This window comes from Chaetomium globosum, genomic scaffold, assembly GCF_000143365.1.
Source record: "Chaetomium globosum CBS 148.51 scaffold_2 genomic scaffold, whole genome shotgun sequence".
NCBI classification, from domain to species: Eukaryota; Fungi; Ascomycota; class Sordariomycetes; order Sordariales; family Chaetomiaceae; genus Chaetomium; species Chaetomium globosum.
Window position 1 is genome coordinate 4,569,312 of NT_165977.1, and position 17,491 is coordinate 4,586,802.

General features: G+C 55.5%; 5 protein-coding genes across 5 annotated transcripts; 3 read left to right on the forward strand and 2 right to left on the reverse strand.

Moving 5' to 3' along the window:
• Positions 1-495: 495 nt before the first annotated feature.
• On the reverse strand, positions 496-1,688 carry CHGG_03557 (uncharacterized protein; the record flags this gene model as incomplete). The annotated part of the gene is made up of 2 exons (XM_001230072.1): positions 496-761; positions 824-1,688. The coding sequence occupies 2 exons, from the start codon at positions 1,686-1,688 to the stop codon at positions 496-498; spliced, it is 1,131 nt and encodes a 376-aa protein (XP_001230073.1).
• Positions 1,689-2,437: 749 nt separating this feature from the next.
• Positions 2,438-4,153, forward strand: CHGG_03558 (uncharacterized protein; the record flags this gene model as incomplete). The annotated part of the gene is made up of 3 exons (XM_001230073.1): positions 2,438-2,637; positions 2,691-3,517; positions 3,573-4,153. The coding sequence occupies 3 exons, from the start codon at positions 2,438-2,440 to the stop codon at positions 4,151-4,153; spliced, it is 1,608 nt and encodes a 535-aa protein (XP_001230074.1).
• Positions 4,154-4,328: 175 nt separating this feature from the next.
• On the forward strand, positions 4,329-5,246 carry CHGG_03559 (uncharacterized protein; the record flags this gene model as incomplete). The annotated part of the gene is made up of 2 exons (XM_001230074.1): positions 4,329-4,764; positions 4,903-5,246. 2 exons carry the CDS (start codon positions 4,329-4,331, stop codon positions 5,244-5,246), a joined length of 780 nt encoding a protein of 259 aa, XP_001230075.1.
• A 1,154-nt stretch (positions 5,247-6,400) lies between these two features.
• Positions 6,401-9,512, forward strand: CHGG_03560 (uncharacterized protein; the record flags this gene model as incomplete). Its single annotated transcript, XM_001230075.1, has 5 exons — positions 6,401-7,179; positions 7,655-8,086; positions 8,176-8,778; positions 9,208-9,226; positions 9,480-9,512. 5 exons carry the CDS (start codon positions 6,401-6,403, stop codon positions 9,510-9,512), a joined length of 1,866 nt encoding a protein of 621 aa, XP_001230076.1.
• Positions 9,513-9,984: 472 nt separating this feature from the next.
• CHGG_03561 (uncharacterized protein) lies at positions 9,985-15,967 on the reverse strand (the record flags this gene model as incomplete). Its single annotated transcript, XM_001230076.1, has 4 exons — positions 9,985-10,362; positions 11,037-11,667; positions 11,743-11,791; positions 11,962-15,967. The coding sequence occupies 4 exons, from the start codon at positions 15,965-15,967 to the stop codon at positions 9,985-9,987; spliced, it is 5,064 nt and encodes a 1,687-aa protein (XP_001230077.1).
• Between the last annotated feature and the right edge of the window lie 1,524 nt (positions 15,968-17,491).

Below are 17,491 nucleotides of genomic sequence, written 5' to 3' on the forward strand. Positions count from 1 at the left end.
GTACCTAGTTTGGTCAAGTAGTTCAATAAATCACTTTTTCCCTGTTCGCGCGTGCCTCTGTTCGATTCCGTGATTGCACTCATTCCTCTTCGTTCCGTAATTTGATATTCAAGTTGAGGTTGATACCTGTAACTAATTGATCGAGGGCTTCAGAAACGCTATAGGGTAGGGGGTTTGCCAATTCTTTTGGAAAATGTGGGCGGGTCTGGCAAAGCATGTTGATATGGCACGGCATGTTGCTGTGGCAAGGCATGTTGCAAAAATATGCAAATCAATTGGGGCAAACATTTCCAGGCCCAACAAGGCATGCTACCCCCTATAGAACCCCGCTGCGGTAGATATGTAGGTAGGTAGATATTCTCTCACTTCATGTCTAGAGCCCTTGTGCCCTTCGCGGCCAAAACTCGAGAAACGATATTTCATTCTCAATCTTCACGCCCAAGTCCCACATCTACCACCTTGATATCTTGCTAACTGAGCTACACGAACGATGGACTACAGACAACCAGAACCATCCGCATTGCCCGCGCTCTCAGGGAACAGTTTCTTGAAAGTGGAGGTAACCGTGCCGCCAGTCTTTTGCAGCAAATCCTTGGCCCTAGCAGACTTGCTCCTCCCATAGAGCTTGTGCATGGCCGCGATATCACGCTGACTAGGCGAATCATTGATGGGGATCGGGTCGCCGTTGGGCTTTGTCAGGATATACGAACGCTGGTCGTTGCCCGGGCTAGCCTCGCCCACGGCACCGGCGCCCGAGGGATCTAGCAAGGGTTAGTAAGTACCGTAGCAATGACTGATGATGGGCTTCGGATGTAAAACGTACAGATCATGATAGACGACCAGTCGACGTCATCTTCGCCCATGCCGGACGACGTGGCGATACCCATGGCCTTCGGCATGGGGAGGTAGTCTCTCGCGCTGAACTGACCCTTGCGCGCAAAGTCATAGTCCCTGCACAGTTCCTCAACGCCGATCCGGGGCCCGAAGCCGCCGTTGTTGTAATTGTTCGGATTCTGCACCACCAGACCACCGCCGCCCAAACGGTCCTGGTAATCCTTCAGATTTTCGCAGCGCCAGTTGCCGCCGTTTTCGGGACCGAATACAGTGCCACCGAGAGCATTCTTGATGGTCCCCTTGCTCCAGAAGGCCGGATTCTGGTGCTCGTGGTACAGACCCCAGGCGTGGCCGAGCTCGTGGGCAAAGTTCTGCTCCTGGTTGAGCATGCCCATGCGCACGCTCGTCGTCAAGATCATCTTGGGTCTGACCTCGGGATTTTCCGAGTTGCGAATGATGGAATCGGCGTTCGGCAGACCCTCAAAGGTCGCCATCATGCCGTTGTCGCCGCTCCAATAGACCATGAGGGTGTCGAACCTGTGGTCGCCGGTACACTCAGCTCTGCCAACCTTGGAGATGGTGAATTCGCTTCCCAAGCCCTTGCGCAGCCAGATGTCGTGCGCCGCTACGATCAAGTCGTCGAGCGCTCGTTCTGCCTCGTCGTCGACAAAGCAGTAGCGGATCTGGCGGTTTGGCCACGGCATCCGGTCACCTTCGGAACGGTCTGTGTTGATGACATAGTAGCGGCGATCAAGACTGGATTTTGAGACCTCGGGCTGCCATCCGCGGCTTCCAGCTAGGACATGGCCCGTCTGGGCCACAAGGCCGACAAGAACAGGGACCAACAGCCGCATAGTATGAACAGGATTAACAAATGGTGAGGACAAGTGATGGCGAGGCTCACAGGACCTGTGGTCTGTAGCCCACGAGAGAACGGGGAAGTGGTGGTGAACTGGGTAAGTCCCATGCTGCCATACTGCCGGGCCAGGAAACACTACAATATGCCTATGTCCGAATATGAATCCATCGTGGTGATCAGCTCCCTGGATCTACTCGCTTAGATGCATTTACCATCCGGCGTACTCGGCTAAGCAAGGGCTGGGTCCGCGTGTGGAGCTGACATGCAGGGAGGATCAAGAAGGATGTGCGACGTTACAATGTCTGCGCCGCAACGAGTGGGCCGGCGGTTCCGTACCGATACTTCCTCTATGGATCGTGAACCCACTACGGATGACCGGCAGCAATGTGCCCAGTTAGCGTGCGATGATGGGAAATATCTTTCAATATCACATGAGTCGTGTAAGATCCTAACGCAACCTCCGAGATGACACGGTCGGTGAGCTGACCACCGGCAAAGTCCTGCCGATTGCGGAAATAAGGGGAGGCGTATAGGAGGGATTTGCAAGCAATGCCTAGCCTGCCATCGGAAGGAGGCGGGTTCCTAGCGCCCTAAACCGGTCAGGGCATCAAGAAACTCCACGAGCTTTTGCCCCGTCAAGGCATGCTTTTGCATCTCATGCTGGGCCCATAGCACATCGCCGCTCTCTCCCCATCTTCGTCCCCGTCTTCCTAAACACATCCAACTTGTTGCCTGTGGTTCATCATGAAGGTCGCCGTGTGGTGCATCCTGCTCTGGGCGGGCTCAACTCTCGCGGCGAAGAGCCATAGGGAGGAATTCAAGGCCCAGGCTGATGCCAGCAGGCCCAGGCCATCATCATCGACGTTTCGAATTCTGGCGGATACCGAACCAGATTACACATGCACCAAAGACAAGAAGTGTGAATTGGGATGCTGTGGTCCCTTGTGAGCTATCCGTCAAACCTAGCATTTGTGCCTTGGCTGACAAGACTTTGCAGAGACGACGAAGGCAACGGAGTGTGTGGCCTAGGCCCCAAGTTCTGTGGTGATGGATGCACATCAACTTGCCACTACAAGAGCGAGTGCGATCCCGGCTGGGGAATGCAGTGGTCTAACTCCTCAACATGCCCTCTCAATGTCTGCTGCAGCGAGTATGGGTTCTGCGGCACTGCCCCTTCTTTCTGCAATGGCGAAGTCGTGTCGGCTCCTCAGTGTGATCCCGGCCGGAACAGCTCCAACGGGCGAACCATTGGCTACTACGAGGGCTGGAACTGGCAGCGGCCTTGCGGCACCATGACACCAAGCAAAATTCCGCTGGGGTACTACAGCCATATCTTCTTTTCGTTCTCGCTGATCAACCCCACCACCTTCCGGTTGGAACCTATGGACCAAAAGACGGGCACTCTGTACCCTGACGTCTCTGACCTGAAGGCCCGCCAGCCGGGGCTGGAGGTATGGATCGCTGTCGGTGGTTGGGCAATGAACGATCCGGGCCCGTACAGGACGACCTTTTCGGATCTGGCAAAATCCGAATCGGCTCAGGACGAGTTCTTTGAGTCTTTGGTGACGTTCATGATGAAGTACAACTACGACGGTGTCGATATCGACTGGGAGTATCCGGTAGCTGACGACCGCGGCGGCATTGAGGAAGACTTTGAGAACTTTGTCACATTCCTCAAACGGCTGCGCCAGCGCCTTGCTCAAATCGGTACACCCAAGGGTGTTTCGATTACTCTCCCAGCGTCCTATTGGTATTTGCGCGGGTTCGACATTGTCGGTCTGGAGCCGTACGTCGACTTTTACAACGTGATGACATATGACATCCGTAAGTACCCATCCAATCGGTTAGTAAAGGTAACCTTTGACTAACCGCTCCGAAGATGGTGTCTGGGACTCGTCCGTGCAGTCACTGGGCCCTTATGCCCGTGCACACACCAACCTCACGGAGATCGAGGAGGCGTTGAAGCTGCTATGGCGCAACAACATCAACCCAGAGCGCGTCAACCTGGGTTTAGGGTTCTACGGGCGCAGTTTTACCATGAAAGATCCGGGGTGCATGGACGCCGGGTGCGAGTTCAGCGAGGGCGGCAGCGGCGGAGAGTGCACCGGCACGCCGGGGGTGCTGTCGGCGCACGAGATCACCGAGATCATCAAGAATGGCGCCACGGTCAAGCTGGACAGTGCCGCGGCAGCCGAGATTGTTACTTGGGATAATGATCAATGGGTATCCTGGGATAGCACTGAGACGTTGGCCATGAAGGTCAAGTATGCCAATGAGCGGTGTCTAGGGGGAGTTATGGCGTGGGCGATTGATTTGGATGATGGCACGTTGATCAAGTCGTTGGCGGACACGGGGCGCCAGACGTTCAATTATGTGTCGAACTTGCCTTGGATGACGGGCTGCTTTGGATCGGAGCTGCCAGAGTGGTCGTTCTTGAACGATACCGAGACGGATTCCTAGGTGCCTGTCTAGCAGGCGTAAATGATCGGGATTAAATCGTCTGCGTTGAATTGAACTGGTGTAGCCATGAATTGACGGCGCAAATACTACTACAGGTATCGAGCGGTGTCATCTGATAGGGGGGTAAATGCCGCCTGTCCACTACAGCACATAGACATCAACCGACAGAAGTACCATGCCCCCTCCCATCCCCAACTGCCCACTTCCACCCTCAACAGCCCCCCTCACACCTCACCTCGACCCAACTTGGTCCCCCACAAATCAAACTCCCAATACCACTGCCCCAAACTCTCAAAATCATCCCACCCCTGCACACAACCAATACCCTACCACCCCCCTCCTCCCCCTCCACCCCCACCCCCACCCCACCAGGAAGCGGCTTCCACACCCTCTCCCGATACGAAACCACCTGCTCCCCCCCCTCGCCGCGCTCATTAAAAACCTCAAAGATCCGCCGCGTCCCGTCTCCGCCGGGCGCGCGCCCCTCCAGCCACCGCGCGAACACCTCCCACCCGCCGCGCTGCACGGCCAGGCTGAATTCTTTCCCAGGCGCTGGGCCCAGGCGGCGGAAGGCGGTTTCGATGGGGCCGAGGATGACGTGTTCGATGGCGGTGAGGGCGCGCGTGTTTCGGATGGGTGGGGGGTTGGTGTCTGTTTCTGTGGTGGTGGTGGTGGCGGTGGCGGGGGTGGTGATCAGGGGGAGGGTGCTGGTCTCCGTTGGGGGTATGTGTGTTTGTAATGCAATGTAGAGACGCCGTACGCTTGGGAGAGTTGTTGGGAGTTGGGCGGCGAGGCGGTGGAGGTCGTTGGTGGGAGAGGAGAGGTCTGGAAAGGAGCTGGGGTTCGGGGAATGGATGTAACTCTGCCAGAGTCGCTTCATAGTTTTATCCCTGAAGACGTGGGGGTTGGTGAAGGTCCAGAGCAGCTCGGCGGAAGTGATGGCGGCGAGGTGGGTTGGTGGCATAAGACGGGGGAGGTCGAGAAGCAGAGGGAGGCTGGAGAAGTGGAATGTGTTGGTGCGATACAGGATATCGGTTCCTTCGCGGTACCTTCGGGAACGTGTCAGCGAAGTAGGGAGTCATTAAGGAGGTAAGAGGCCGTAACACACGCTTGTCGACACGCCAACAACCATCCCATGGCACCGACAAAACACGAATCGACCGGTGGCGGATTGGGGTCGGTGGATTCACACCAACAAAAGGTTGGGGGCTTGGGCAAAGGGATCCTCTTATCAACGGGCTCGTGGGGAATGCAGCCATCCTCGTGGGGTTCGATTCTAGGCTGCCGTGTCGGCGGTCCATCATCTTCTTTCACGCGGACTGCGCGGCGATGGCACACGCAACTGAACCACTGCCATTGTTTTGGCTGCCAGGTATCGTGGATGAGATCTGTCCCAAATCCGCAATGAGTGAGCCCGACTGCCGCGTTTGAGGGCGCTCGATGGGAAAGTAAAGCAGACCTAATGGTCTTTTTGTATTGCGAGGGGTCCCAGAATCTGCTACCTTTGCGAATGAGGGGATGGTCAAAAGTCAAGTCAACATGCAAAGTTCTGTTTCCGAATGCGTGGCTTAGGATCTGCTGTCGGATCTCCAATGGTAAGGTCTGAAAAAGGCCGTAATTTGAGGGTATAGAATTCACCGGGGCTGATGATGGCATGATGAACCATTCGTCGCGGTAGGGCGGTGGTGGAATCTCGTCTTTGCTCGATTGAAGCTTGCGTTTGAGCCATTGATAATTAGGGGCCATACTGGAGAGTGATGAAAGATATCCCAACTGAAGCGAATAGACCGCGCCGCTGGTGTGATTTACTAAGATAATGTAGGGAATACCAGGTATCGCGATAGCGTTAGAAGCACAGGGCAAATCCCTTCTCTCTGGAGGACGTGCTACATTCGTGGTTCAGTTGGATCATGTTCTTCTATCTGGAAATGAGGGGGGGGGGGATTTTGCAGCCGGGGTTGTCGTCCCCGAGGTCCAGGACCACGTGACGACTGCCCCAGTGGTGGATCCCTACAGGAGTGCGGCCCCTGAAGGCAACGGGGTAGTCTAACAGAAGCCTGGCTCCGGGCCATATACCCGGATCCCGTGCCACACCCAGAGTCCCAGGCCACACCCGGATCCCAGGCCACACCCAGATCCCAGAAAAACAGTCCACTCTTGCGCGGTTGGTTCCGCCCAGGCTCCGGCCGCTTTAAATGGGCCGGGTAAGCAAATGTAGCTCACCCTCAAATCTACTTCTCCCAAAAAATGGCGGCTCCAGCCTTTCCCCCGGTTCCCAGGTCGCTCTTCTATCCGCGCCGGCCCAAAACGCGCGACAACGAAACCGCCCGCCGCCTCGAGGCCCTTGGAGCTAGCCGCCACACGACCTACGCCCAGCACCTGTGGGGATTCACCATCCTGCGGGCAGTCTACACGCCCGAATCGGACCCTCTATTCCCCATCGCCATGCGACGGCTGGACGCGTGGGCATGCTATAGCCCCCGCCAGGGCAGGTTTCCGAAATACGGACAGGCGTATGAAAGCAAGGCCGTGACCGACGGGGAGCCCAACGAGGAATTGGCAAAGAGGTTATATTGCGACGTGATAGAGGACAAGGACAGGCTTGCGGGGATTCAGTCGGACGCCGAGGGTTTCGCCAAGCTCAGGGACTACTTCCGGGAGTGGTTGGTTAGCGTGGGCGTGCAGCCAGACCTTCCGTCGAATCATGACGAGGACGACAACGACGGCGATCCAGATCTTGATCCCGCCCTTGAGCCCAACGAGAGCCATGACGACCCGAGATTTCGCAATGTCCTTGTGGTTGACGAGGAGTGCTTGCGTTCGCTGATCGAGGAACTACCCGATGAGACGCCCCCGCTGAGGACGGCAGTGGATAGGGAAGAATGGCTCAAATACCTGCGCATGGGTAAGAAAGCGTGGCTTTGGATGCTGGATACGGGGTATATGACCCGAGACGAGAGTCAATTTTCTCCTCCTGGATTTCGAGGCTGGTTCAGGCTCGGTCCCACGGAGCTTCTCTGGGCTTGGTACGAATGGAAGAGTTGCCTGCATCGCCAATCCGATCCTTCCTGGAAGGTTCGAGAAAGAGATGGGGTTCCGGGCGTCTGGTGGTATTATTACTAAGACGAACGTTGGCAGCAGCAGCAGCATGGTGGATGAAAAATCAACATGTTATGCACCGACCAATCTTGGAAGTTTTATGCGGAGTTCTTGGCCTCAGCTAGGCACCCAAAGTGTGTGTGTGTGTGTGTGTGTGTGTGAGATCCGACCCACACGCCCAATCACAGTTCTGCTGCAAGGCCTGATTCGCTCGGTTGGCCGGGGTCGCCTGTGAGGCAGCCGATAATATTCTAAACAAAAACAACATTGCTTAAACAACATTGCTTCGTAGAACCTCCAAGTCCATAAAGCCCACAAAACGCCTCTCTCCTCGGTCGTACCTGTGCACCCCTTTTTCGTTCCCGGTCCCCACACATACCTACCTATACACCACACTTTTAGGCGCCACACATCAACTTCTGTGATGCCGGCCACGTTATCGCCGGCAACCGCGGAGGATCTCCGTCGGGTTGCGATGGAACAAGAGCAGCTGCACAAGCTTTCGCGCATGAAAGAGGAGCTCGAGTCGATGGATACGCGTGTCGTTAACCAGGCGAATCTGGATTCTCTGGGTATCGTTCTCGGCCCTTCGCTCGATGTTGACGACAACGGTAACGTCTGGGATTCTGCTACGTGCTTCTTTGAGCCATGGGTGCCGGATGAAGCCCTCCACGAAGTTGCTTCGAACCGATCGCCGCGGACATGGATGGACAAGCTCAAAGAATCGCGGTATGGGCAGCCGGAAGCGAAGTATGGAGAGCTCAAGGCCAAGTGGTTCAGATACTGCCTCGAGGAACTTTACGAGATGGATACAGAGTTGTGGGAACCCTGGGTGTAAGCTGTCCCGTGTTGTTATGTGCATGTGTATGCATGTGTACCCCATCGCATGCTGACATGATCAGGGTCGACTCCTTCACTATTAGACGCGGGACCGGGCTCAATCTGGGGTTCAACGAAATTCAGATCCTTGATCCGTCGACCAAAGAGCCTATAAACCGCCAATACTTCCCGGGAGCGGCCTACTTCCCCGTCGACAAGACCAAACCCCACGTCGCTTGCCTGACTATCGATTCCAATCCTTCACCAGGCGACAAGGTCCTCCACAGCGAGGTTGACTATGCCATCTCGCTCGTCCACTTCCGGCTCGAGCAGAGCCAACACACCGGACACCACACCAAACCGGTAATTCCCACCAACCCCCGTCACCCCTCCGAAACAAAACCCACCACAAAAACCACCAAACAACTAACCACCCCCCTTTCCCCCATCCCGCAGGGCCTCATCTACACCCTAGAGCGCGACCAATGGGCACGCATTACCCAGGTACACCTCGACAGCAAGACCCACAAGCTAGTGCTACGGCAATCACGCCAGCTAGACCTGCGCGGGCCGACCCCGCCGCCCGACGCCTTTCTGCTGCTGCGCTGGATGGCCAGCCGGCCCGCCGGTGACACCGAGTATGTCGACGAGGAGGAGCCGCCCAAGGAGGAGGTTGCGCGGGATGAGCCGTCGAGCGCGGCGCCAAAGTTGTTGTTGGGTTGTGCGTGATGGGGCGGTGGCGGGGGGGCGAGGCGAAGGGGGCTGAGTGTTGTTCTGCTGGTAGGGTACCTATGGTTTTATGCCTCCTTGTTGGCTGGTTGTTGGGATTTCATTTTTCTTTGAAGATTTGTGGTTACGGCTGGGGGTGCAGAAAACAGAAAGCAAGTCCGCGCTGTAGCGGCGATGTCGTTATGTTGGAGTTCGGGTAGTACTATTCGCAAATTTTATGCTAGTCATTCACTCCGTCTCTCTGGAGAGCGAATACGGCCCCGTGATTGCGCGTGTGGGGAACTGGCGCCTCTCAGCGGCCAGAATTGGTGATTCAATGGTTCAGCCAGTTTTTGACCAGCCCTTCACCAGCCAAGACTCACGGTGCTTTGCTCTCCTGCGTTTCGATATAATATTCACGTTCCTAGGTACCGAGGAACCCAAGAGGTGGGTAAACCGTGCAGTTAAACCCAGCGGTCCATTTGCCGTGGTTCGTTGGAGAAGCTCTATATCTAGGAGGAGATGGCGCCTAAGTACAAGGCGCCATGCTATGGCAATTTAGAAACCCGTGAGCTTATTATTTTCTCCGCGAAGCCACCAAAATGCAACCACTATGCGGCCGCGGTTAGAGACTTAGGTACGGTATATGGTACAGGCCATATTGAGAGACAGGTGGGTAATACTACCCATTCAATCCCAGGGACCCCAATGGTGTGATGATGAGAACAAGTGATGATACTCTCTCCTTTGGGCATCGGAACTGGCAGGGAGAGTTAAAATAGAAACATTGCTAATCCTACGACAGCAACCACGGAACGAAATCCCAATGCGGTTCAAAATGGTTTAGAGCCGCACTTCATGTTTGTGGGTTCATACATGATTCGCCGACCCGGAACCACAATCACACGGGTCTCGGGAATATTTGGGCGCGGGTCTAGAGAGCAGTGTTGAACCGGGTATTCTCGTGGTCGCTACCGGGCCAGAAGCTGGGGAATGCAGGTTAGATATTGGGACACTTTAGAGTAATACCACCTCTCCCGTCCCTCGAAAAATGTACTAAATTTAGACCTCGGAAACTATTCACTGAAAGTGGATAAATGACATGGGATTTCTCGCTATCCTTTGATGTCGTCGTGTCTCAACCCACGTCGTCCTGCCAAACGCATGCAGCCTTCAGTTACTCTACTTGCTTTTCAGCAGCCAAACTACCCATTTACAACCATGAAGTTTCTCCAACGCGTTCTGCTCTTGGTAGCCACACTTCTTGTCGCTGGCCCATCAGTTCTGGCGACGGACTCGGATGTTACCATCTGGTCGTGCCTACCATCGTCAACAACGCTCGCCAGCCCTTCAGAGTCCCCGTCAACATCAACAGCATCCCAAGAAACCATTGAAACCCCTTCGTCTGCACCGGACTCATCTTCAACCGCTGAACCATCCACCGAGTCATCGGTAGCAGCCTGCGAGGGCACCGTGAAACCGTCCTCGTCCACCTCGTCTGCCTCTGGGTCGCCTTCGTCGTCCTCATCTTTCTCCGAGCCGTCTTCGTCCTCGACCTCGAGTGCCCTCGCTTCGACTACAAGCTTTGCAATCCCCGTTCATGTACCAACCGGCCGAGTAAACGCCACTTCCCTGGAGTGGACTCTTGTGTGGAGGCGCTGCAACATGCCAACGACGAAGTCTCCTTTTTAACAAGATCGGGTTACAGACAAGGTGTGATTGTGTTTGTGTTTGAGGGTCTGGCTTTCTTGGCTTGAAATGTAAAAGTGACGCGCGGTTTCAGGCTTTCAGTTCAAGCGATGGGGCGGGAGCGTCACGAGGGTAAGAGGTTTAAGGGGCAATGGGCCTAGTAGGAACGATAGATATTTGTAGGGAATACCAGGTATCGCGATAGCGTTAGAAGCACAGGGCAAATCCCTTCTCTCTGGAGGGACGTGCTACATTCGTGGTTCAATTGGATCATGTTCTTCTCTCTAGAAATGAGGGGGGCTCAGATTTTGCAGCCGGGGTTGTCGTCCCCGAGGTCCAGGACCACGTGACGACTGCCCCAGTGGTGGACCCCCCCCTGCCCTCCGTCACGTCCCCCTGCGAGGACGTAACTCTGGCGTAGATGTTCCGACACTGGCAGTCTCTTCTTTTGAGGCCAGGAAACGCCAGAGTTCGCAGGTGGGCTTTCGGATTACGTACATGTCCCCAAATATCCCCTTCGTAGTCCCCCAAAGGCCTCCTAACGTGAGACCCATCCTTCCACGCGTACAGTTGCACTATTGCAGTCAACAAACCGCTCCAGGGCACGATTCGGCGTTGTTTTTGTGAAGGAGTCCGCCAGATTGTCCTCTCCATTGATCCACCTCACTTCCTGGAGTTCTCTGCGCTCGTAGGACTGGCGCAGTGCCATGATATCGATCATCAACCGCTTTTCCTTCGTAGTCCCGAGTTTCACAAGACATTCGTACAGTGAGTAAGAATCTGTACAGACGATGGTTGGGATGGCAGGAAGGTTCAGGTGGGCAGTGATCTGGCGTAATGTTGAAGCCAGGGCGTAAGCCATATCCACGCCGGCCACCATTCCGTAAACCTCGGAAGCTAGGACGCTGCGGGTAACCCTCTTACTCTTGGTGCTGCTGAAGTGGATGAGGTTCCCTGTAATGGAGAACTCGTGGCGATCGTTGATCTCGTCTTCGTTGGCCAGGATGATCGCAAACCCGAGCTGGGAGGTGAAATCTCTGTTGTTGGCAAAAGAGCCGTCAACGAAGACGTACAGTCTTGCAGTCTCCAGGTTCAGGGGTAAGAACGTGAGTCCCCTGTCCTGTGAGTCCATCTGCCACTGGATCCTTCGGTTAAGAGTCTTGATATCGTCAGGGGTCGGTTCTTGGTGTTGGGCTGCGCTGGAGAGATCAAAGCAGGCCTCGGGTTGGCAAATTGAAGCGATGTACGCGCCGCGAGCCCGTTGCTGAACGTACTGTTGTTTGGCGTCTGGCGCGTTGGCGTCGATCAATTGCAGCTTCTGGGCTTGACCCATTCTGCCGCAGGGTGATTGAACCGTTTTTGTTGAGTGTAACGATGCCGCCGTTGAAAACCAGGGGTTCCGCGGTGGTGAGAAATTGCTTGTCTTTGGCGCTGAATGACGCCTCCTTTCAGTTGATCGTTCTCGCGTTGTGAGAACGCCTCTGTTGACAGACCCAGAGTATCGTCTGTTTGCATCCCCACGCAGGCAAATTCCGGGTTCTCGGGGGAGGAGATCAACAGGCAGGGGTCGTACGTAGAGGTTGCCATCTGGAGCCTCTTCAAATGGTGGTTGTGGTATGTGACCCACCAATAGGTTCCTGCCTCTGCCAGCCCGTACAACGGCTTGATCACGCGCATCACGGTTCCCTCGGGGTATAAGTGCCTGATCTGTTGGGGCAAAAATGCCAAAATCTTGCGCTGGAGTGCCTTTTCCGACTGCACGTAGGCTTGCGTAATATCGCGCAGCCAAAGGAGACAACCCTGTCTCTGAAGTGACGGCGCGATGGCGAGGATCAGGCGTTGGCTTGCGCGTTGGATTGTTGGCGACTGCGTGAGGATGGCTTCCTTTCCTGCGTCTCCGAAGCCTTGGACCACAAGCCTCGATTTCTCATAGGGCTTGTCCGTTGTCTTGCCCTTAATTTCGTTTACGATCCTTGACTTAAAGATCTCTGCGTCGCCGTGTAAGTCCTCGTCGTATTTGACAAATTCGAAGACGCCTCGGGTAATAAGGCTCTCGATCTCTTGTTTAGAAGACTCCTCAAAAGGTTCCCCGGGTGTAGTGACCTTGCCATCGGCGCGCAACTGGACTGCGAGTGCGGCGTCTGCTTGTTCCTTCGTTGACAAGAAAATCTCGAAGATTTCGTCCTCTCGAACATCGCTCTCCCGGAGGAATGCGTGGGCGAAGTGGGTTCTGCGTGGTCGAGTGTTCCTGTGCGGTCCGTCGTCTGGGAGTTCGTCTTCGTCCCCAGGGAAGGGCGCATGAGTGGCCACAATTATCGAATCGAGGATTGGCTCTTCTTCGATGGCGTTTCCAGGAGGGGTCGTGCTCCTTGGTTGAGAGTCCGGAACTTCAGGTGCTGGTTTCTCTGCGGTGTCTTTCTGGTTCGCAGGGTCGTCCTGTTGAGCAGGGTCCTCGTAGTACGGCTTGACCACCGTAGAGCGGAACTTCTGTGCGCCGCGGCTTGTTTCCACGATGCAGTCTTCGTCGTGGACACCGATTAATGTGAAAGGTCCTTCCCATCGGCGGCTTTTCTCGCGCCACACTCTCACACGTGACTGCAGTGGAAGGGTCGTGGTGCGTAAGGTGTCCGGACCATTGCGTGTGGTGCGGGCCTCCTGGACCTTGCGTTCAGCATGGAGCCTGCGGACGGCGTCTGTGGCTTTCTTGATCGCCTGGGCGCGTTGTTGTAGCGTTGGCGATGGCGCAGAGTTGTGTGTCATCCTTGGGTAGGCGCCAAATACCAACAGAGTTGGCACAAGTCCGTTGGGACCTGCAGTGTCGTTCACAGCCTTGACAGCCATTTGCAGAGACAGTTCTGGGCTTGCAGAGGGGTCCTCTTTGCGTAGGATTTCGTACGCACGTCGTACAGGTGCATGGTACCGTTCTACCTTGCCGATGCTGTTATGGGCTTCGATCGGGACTTCCTTGACGGTAATCGCCATCTCCTTGGCGTTCTGGCGGAACTCTGTGGAAGCGAATTGCTTCCCTGCATCGGTAACGACGTAGTCAGGGGGTCCTTGGTACACGTCAATCCAGCAAAGGCGCAATGCTTCCCACACGTACTTTGTTGATACGTCTGGAAGGAAACGCGCGGCGTTGAAAGCTGTGGCCGCGTCGACGAGGTGTAGAACTGGTTTGTTGCCCTCCACGTAGAAGATATCCATGATGACCTCGTAGTTGAACTCGCAATCATCGTGAAGGGTGAATTTGAAGCGAGCTGGGCGTGCGGAGTGCATTTGGCAGTGGTGGCACACTTTGGCGATGAGCTCCAGGGCTTGGATCTCCACTGGGTGTCCTGCAGTCTTGAGGAGCTTGTAAAGGCGCGCAACAGAGGGGTGTCCGAATCGTCGATGTAGTCGCCGCAGTTCACCGTCGGTGAGATAACTGCACACCAGAGCTTCCTCCTGGGTTAGTTGAAGCCAGGGATGTCCCCATTTCCGTGTAACGGGAACCTCGACGTCTCCTCGTTGTAGGAGGTTCCTCAAGTTGTCGAACTTGATGCCGAGTCTGTCCATATCCCTGAGGCAAAGTAGGAAAGGGGTCTCCGTTTCCATCACGTGGAAATCGATCGTTCCCAGGGGTGTGGGCACTGTTGTTGTTCCCAGGGAGGCCTTAGGTGTCCCATAGCCGAATTTGACGATGGCTTCTCCGGCCCTTGTTGTGTCCAGGGTAGCTGAAGGGAGTTGACGTTGCAGGGCCTGGAATTGCGGTTGGCCGGCTGTTGAGAATTGTGCGGCTCCGGAGTCGGGCATGATACCCCTGAAAGTTGTTGCAGAATACCGGCCCTCGGCGGTGTAAGTCTCCGAGGGGTCCTGCTCTTGAAAGGGGTCTTCCTTCGTTAGGAAGTGGTGGGTGGCCGCGTTTGCCAGGAGTGTCGTAACCTGAATCGCATCTGCAGGTGCGGAATCGTTGAAGAAGGTGCTGTGGAATTTTCCTCTGTTGTCGATAGTATCGTCGTCGTGATCGTCGTATTTATGGAAGAATTGGCTGACGGGGTTATCTTCGTAATCGGCTTCGAGTTCAGATCCCTCATGCCAGTAGATAAACTGGGCAAAGGCTGCTATTGACCCGTCGCGTGCGTCCTTGTCAGCCTTGAACCTTTCGTAGGACTTCTTCCTGTCTTCGATTGGGTGAGTTGTTGACCAGCAGCCGGGTTTGCCGCACACGAAGCACTTCCTCTCGGTGGGGGGTCGACTGAATTTGGAGTTGCTGAATCCTCCTCGGCGTGGTCCTCCTTGGTTGCGACCAAATCTAGATTCTCTGCCGGATCCTCTGTACGTCCTGTCCGTCCAGAACGTCTCCGAGTCAGTGGCGTCGGTGTTGAACTGTTGAGGTCCGGGATTTTCGGTGGTGATTCCAATCGCCGCTTGCAGCTGGTTGCGGACGCCTTCGAAGGTTGGCGCCGGGTTGAAGAGGGCCATCCTGGCCTCGGCAACACCACGGCATGCGTTCAAGAGTTGCATGCGCAGTGTATCCTCTGTCTGGCCAATTGCCGGTACTGCGCGTTGAATCAGGGCAAGCCTGTTGATCAGAAGTTCCAGGCACTCGGATTTGGACTTGTCGGGGTGCTCGGCCTGCATGTTGATTAATCTAGCGTCGCGCCATGCTGCCAGATACCGGTGCCGCTGCTCTTCGTTCTCGAAGTATCCTCTGATCTTGGCTACCATGGTATCGAAGTCCCGGGGGCCGCTGCAAAGCCAGTCGTAATAGTATCGTAAGGCTCGGTCCTTGAGCATGATCGGAAAAGCGTCACTGGCTTGCCATCTTGGAATTTGGATTCGATTACACAAATCTCGGAAAATCGCCATTTTTGTGTCGAGAATGTCGTAGTCTCCGCCGCCGTACTTCATGTCGTCGCTGTACAACTTGGCTAAATCTGCGAGGTGTTTAGCATTTCCTCGCGGTGCGTAGTACGGTTCCTCGGACGGGCGGGGCCAGGTCTGGGGGTCTTGTCTAGTTTCCGAGGTTGTTTCCCAATCTGCTTCCCGTTTCGGTGCCGTCTGGGGAATGGGGTTTTGTTGTCGTGGCGCCGGGATTGCTTGTGGGATTTGCTGAGAGGCCTGTGGTTGTGTCGGGATGGTCGCTAGGACCGGTGAGGCGGTTGCTGGGGCTGTCGGGGTCGTTGGCGTCAATTGGGAGAGATCCTGGATGCTTTGGATGAACTTGGGGTTTTCCAGTAACTCCTGGTGCATCGTACTGTGGACCCTCGCAGTGTTGATCTCTTCGATGGACCAGGTGCGGAAAGTCGTTCTCTTGGCGATGGCTTCGAACTTTGCTGGTAGGGGGGTGTTGGTATTGTCGACATACACGCCGTTGGTGCTCAGGAAGGCGCGGAGGTGCTTTCGGGTACGGTCGGGAACCATGTCCCATCGTTGGGCGGTCCATTCGTCGAATTCGTCCTTGAATGCGCCCCAGAGCTTTCGTCCTGCGTAGCTCGTAGAAGCCCAGAAAATTTCCATGAGGAAATAGATGTGGGAGTTCATCTGCTTGGGCGTGGGCTCCTCGATCTCGTCGATGGCCGCGAGGTCTCCCCATGTGGAGTGATCCACGAAGGACAGGATGTGCTGGGGGATTGGCGGTGTAAGCGGGTTCCCTCCGGTTTGGCTGTTCCTCTGGCGTTGACGAGCCCGGGTCCAGTTCCTCTGGTGACGATGTTGTCTGAGGCATTGTTACCTCTTTGGAAAGTGGATTTGATGTTTGGTTTTGCGGCGGTTGCCAGCAGCTCGCGAGGATCTTGGCGAGCGGGGAATGCGTGATGGACGTTCCTTCAGTGCGTCCTGAGTCCGAACTGTAGGATTGAGCCTCTCGTGTTCCTTCCTTTTGACTGAGTCCAAGTAAAGGTGTCGAGAATGCTCCTTAGCACGGTTTTGTTGAAGAAGTCACTACTCCGGTAGAACCTCTCCGACAATTCCGTCTCTTCTGGAAACCTTGCTGATCTGTGGCGGGAGCTGTCTAACAGTGGTATAATTAACCACTGATCAGTGTAGGGAATACCAGGTATCGCGATAGCGTTAGAAGCACAGGGCAAATCCCTTCTCTCTGGAGGGACGTGCTACATTCGTGGTTCAATTGGATCATGTTCTTCTCTCTAGAAATGAGGGGGGCTCAGATTTTGCAGCCGGGGTTGTCGTCCCCGAGGTCCAGGACCACGTGACGACTGCCCCAGTGGTGGACCCCCCCCTGCCCTCCGTCACGTCCCCCTGCGAGGACGTAACTCTGGCGTAGATGTTCCGACAATATTGGTATGCTATTTGGATTGTTAGGTTTTATTGAAGGATACAATCATTCACTTTCGGCGAGTTTGTTTGATCGATGCAGGGATAACATAAGGTTATGGGCCACCACTGGCAACTTTTGGCATCTTCAGGTTTATTGGTATGATGCTTCGCGGACTGGAACAACACATGCTGCGCAGATTCACAAACAATACAGGTTAACATACGTTACGGGTCTGGCGTGCTAGACTGGTACGCATTTTGTGATATGAACGCCCGGAGAGCAGCGCCCAGCGCCATCATCAACTCATGAGGCTATTGCCAGCCCGCGGGGAGCATTCCATCTGGCATCAAGCAGCTGGGCGCGACAACCAGTCCCCCAGCTCCCCCTCTGCCTCTACAACTCGCATGTCCTCCTCCCTCAGCGCCAGCCAAATCTCCCAGTCCCTATCCCCCTTCGTCGCCCCCTTCTCGGCAGCAAACACATGGCACCGTCATTCGCGACATACGCCCGCCGGACCCAGGTCGCCTTGGTCTTTTTTCCCCCATTGACGCCCGGGATCTCAAACTCGATATCCGCCCCAAGCCCAACCCCCACCGAAGCATCCAACCCCGTGTGATGCCTCGCAATGCACCTCCGCACAGCAGCATCCACCTCAGGCCAGGCAACCCTCCCCCCCTCCCCAGCAGCAACAACCCCCTCCAAATCCGTCGCCCTCGCCGCCTGAAGCAAGATGGCCCCTCAACACCTCCGGCCGCAACAACTCC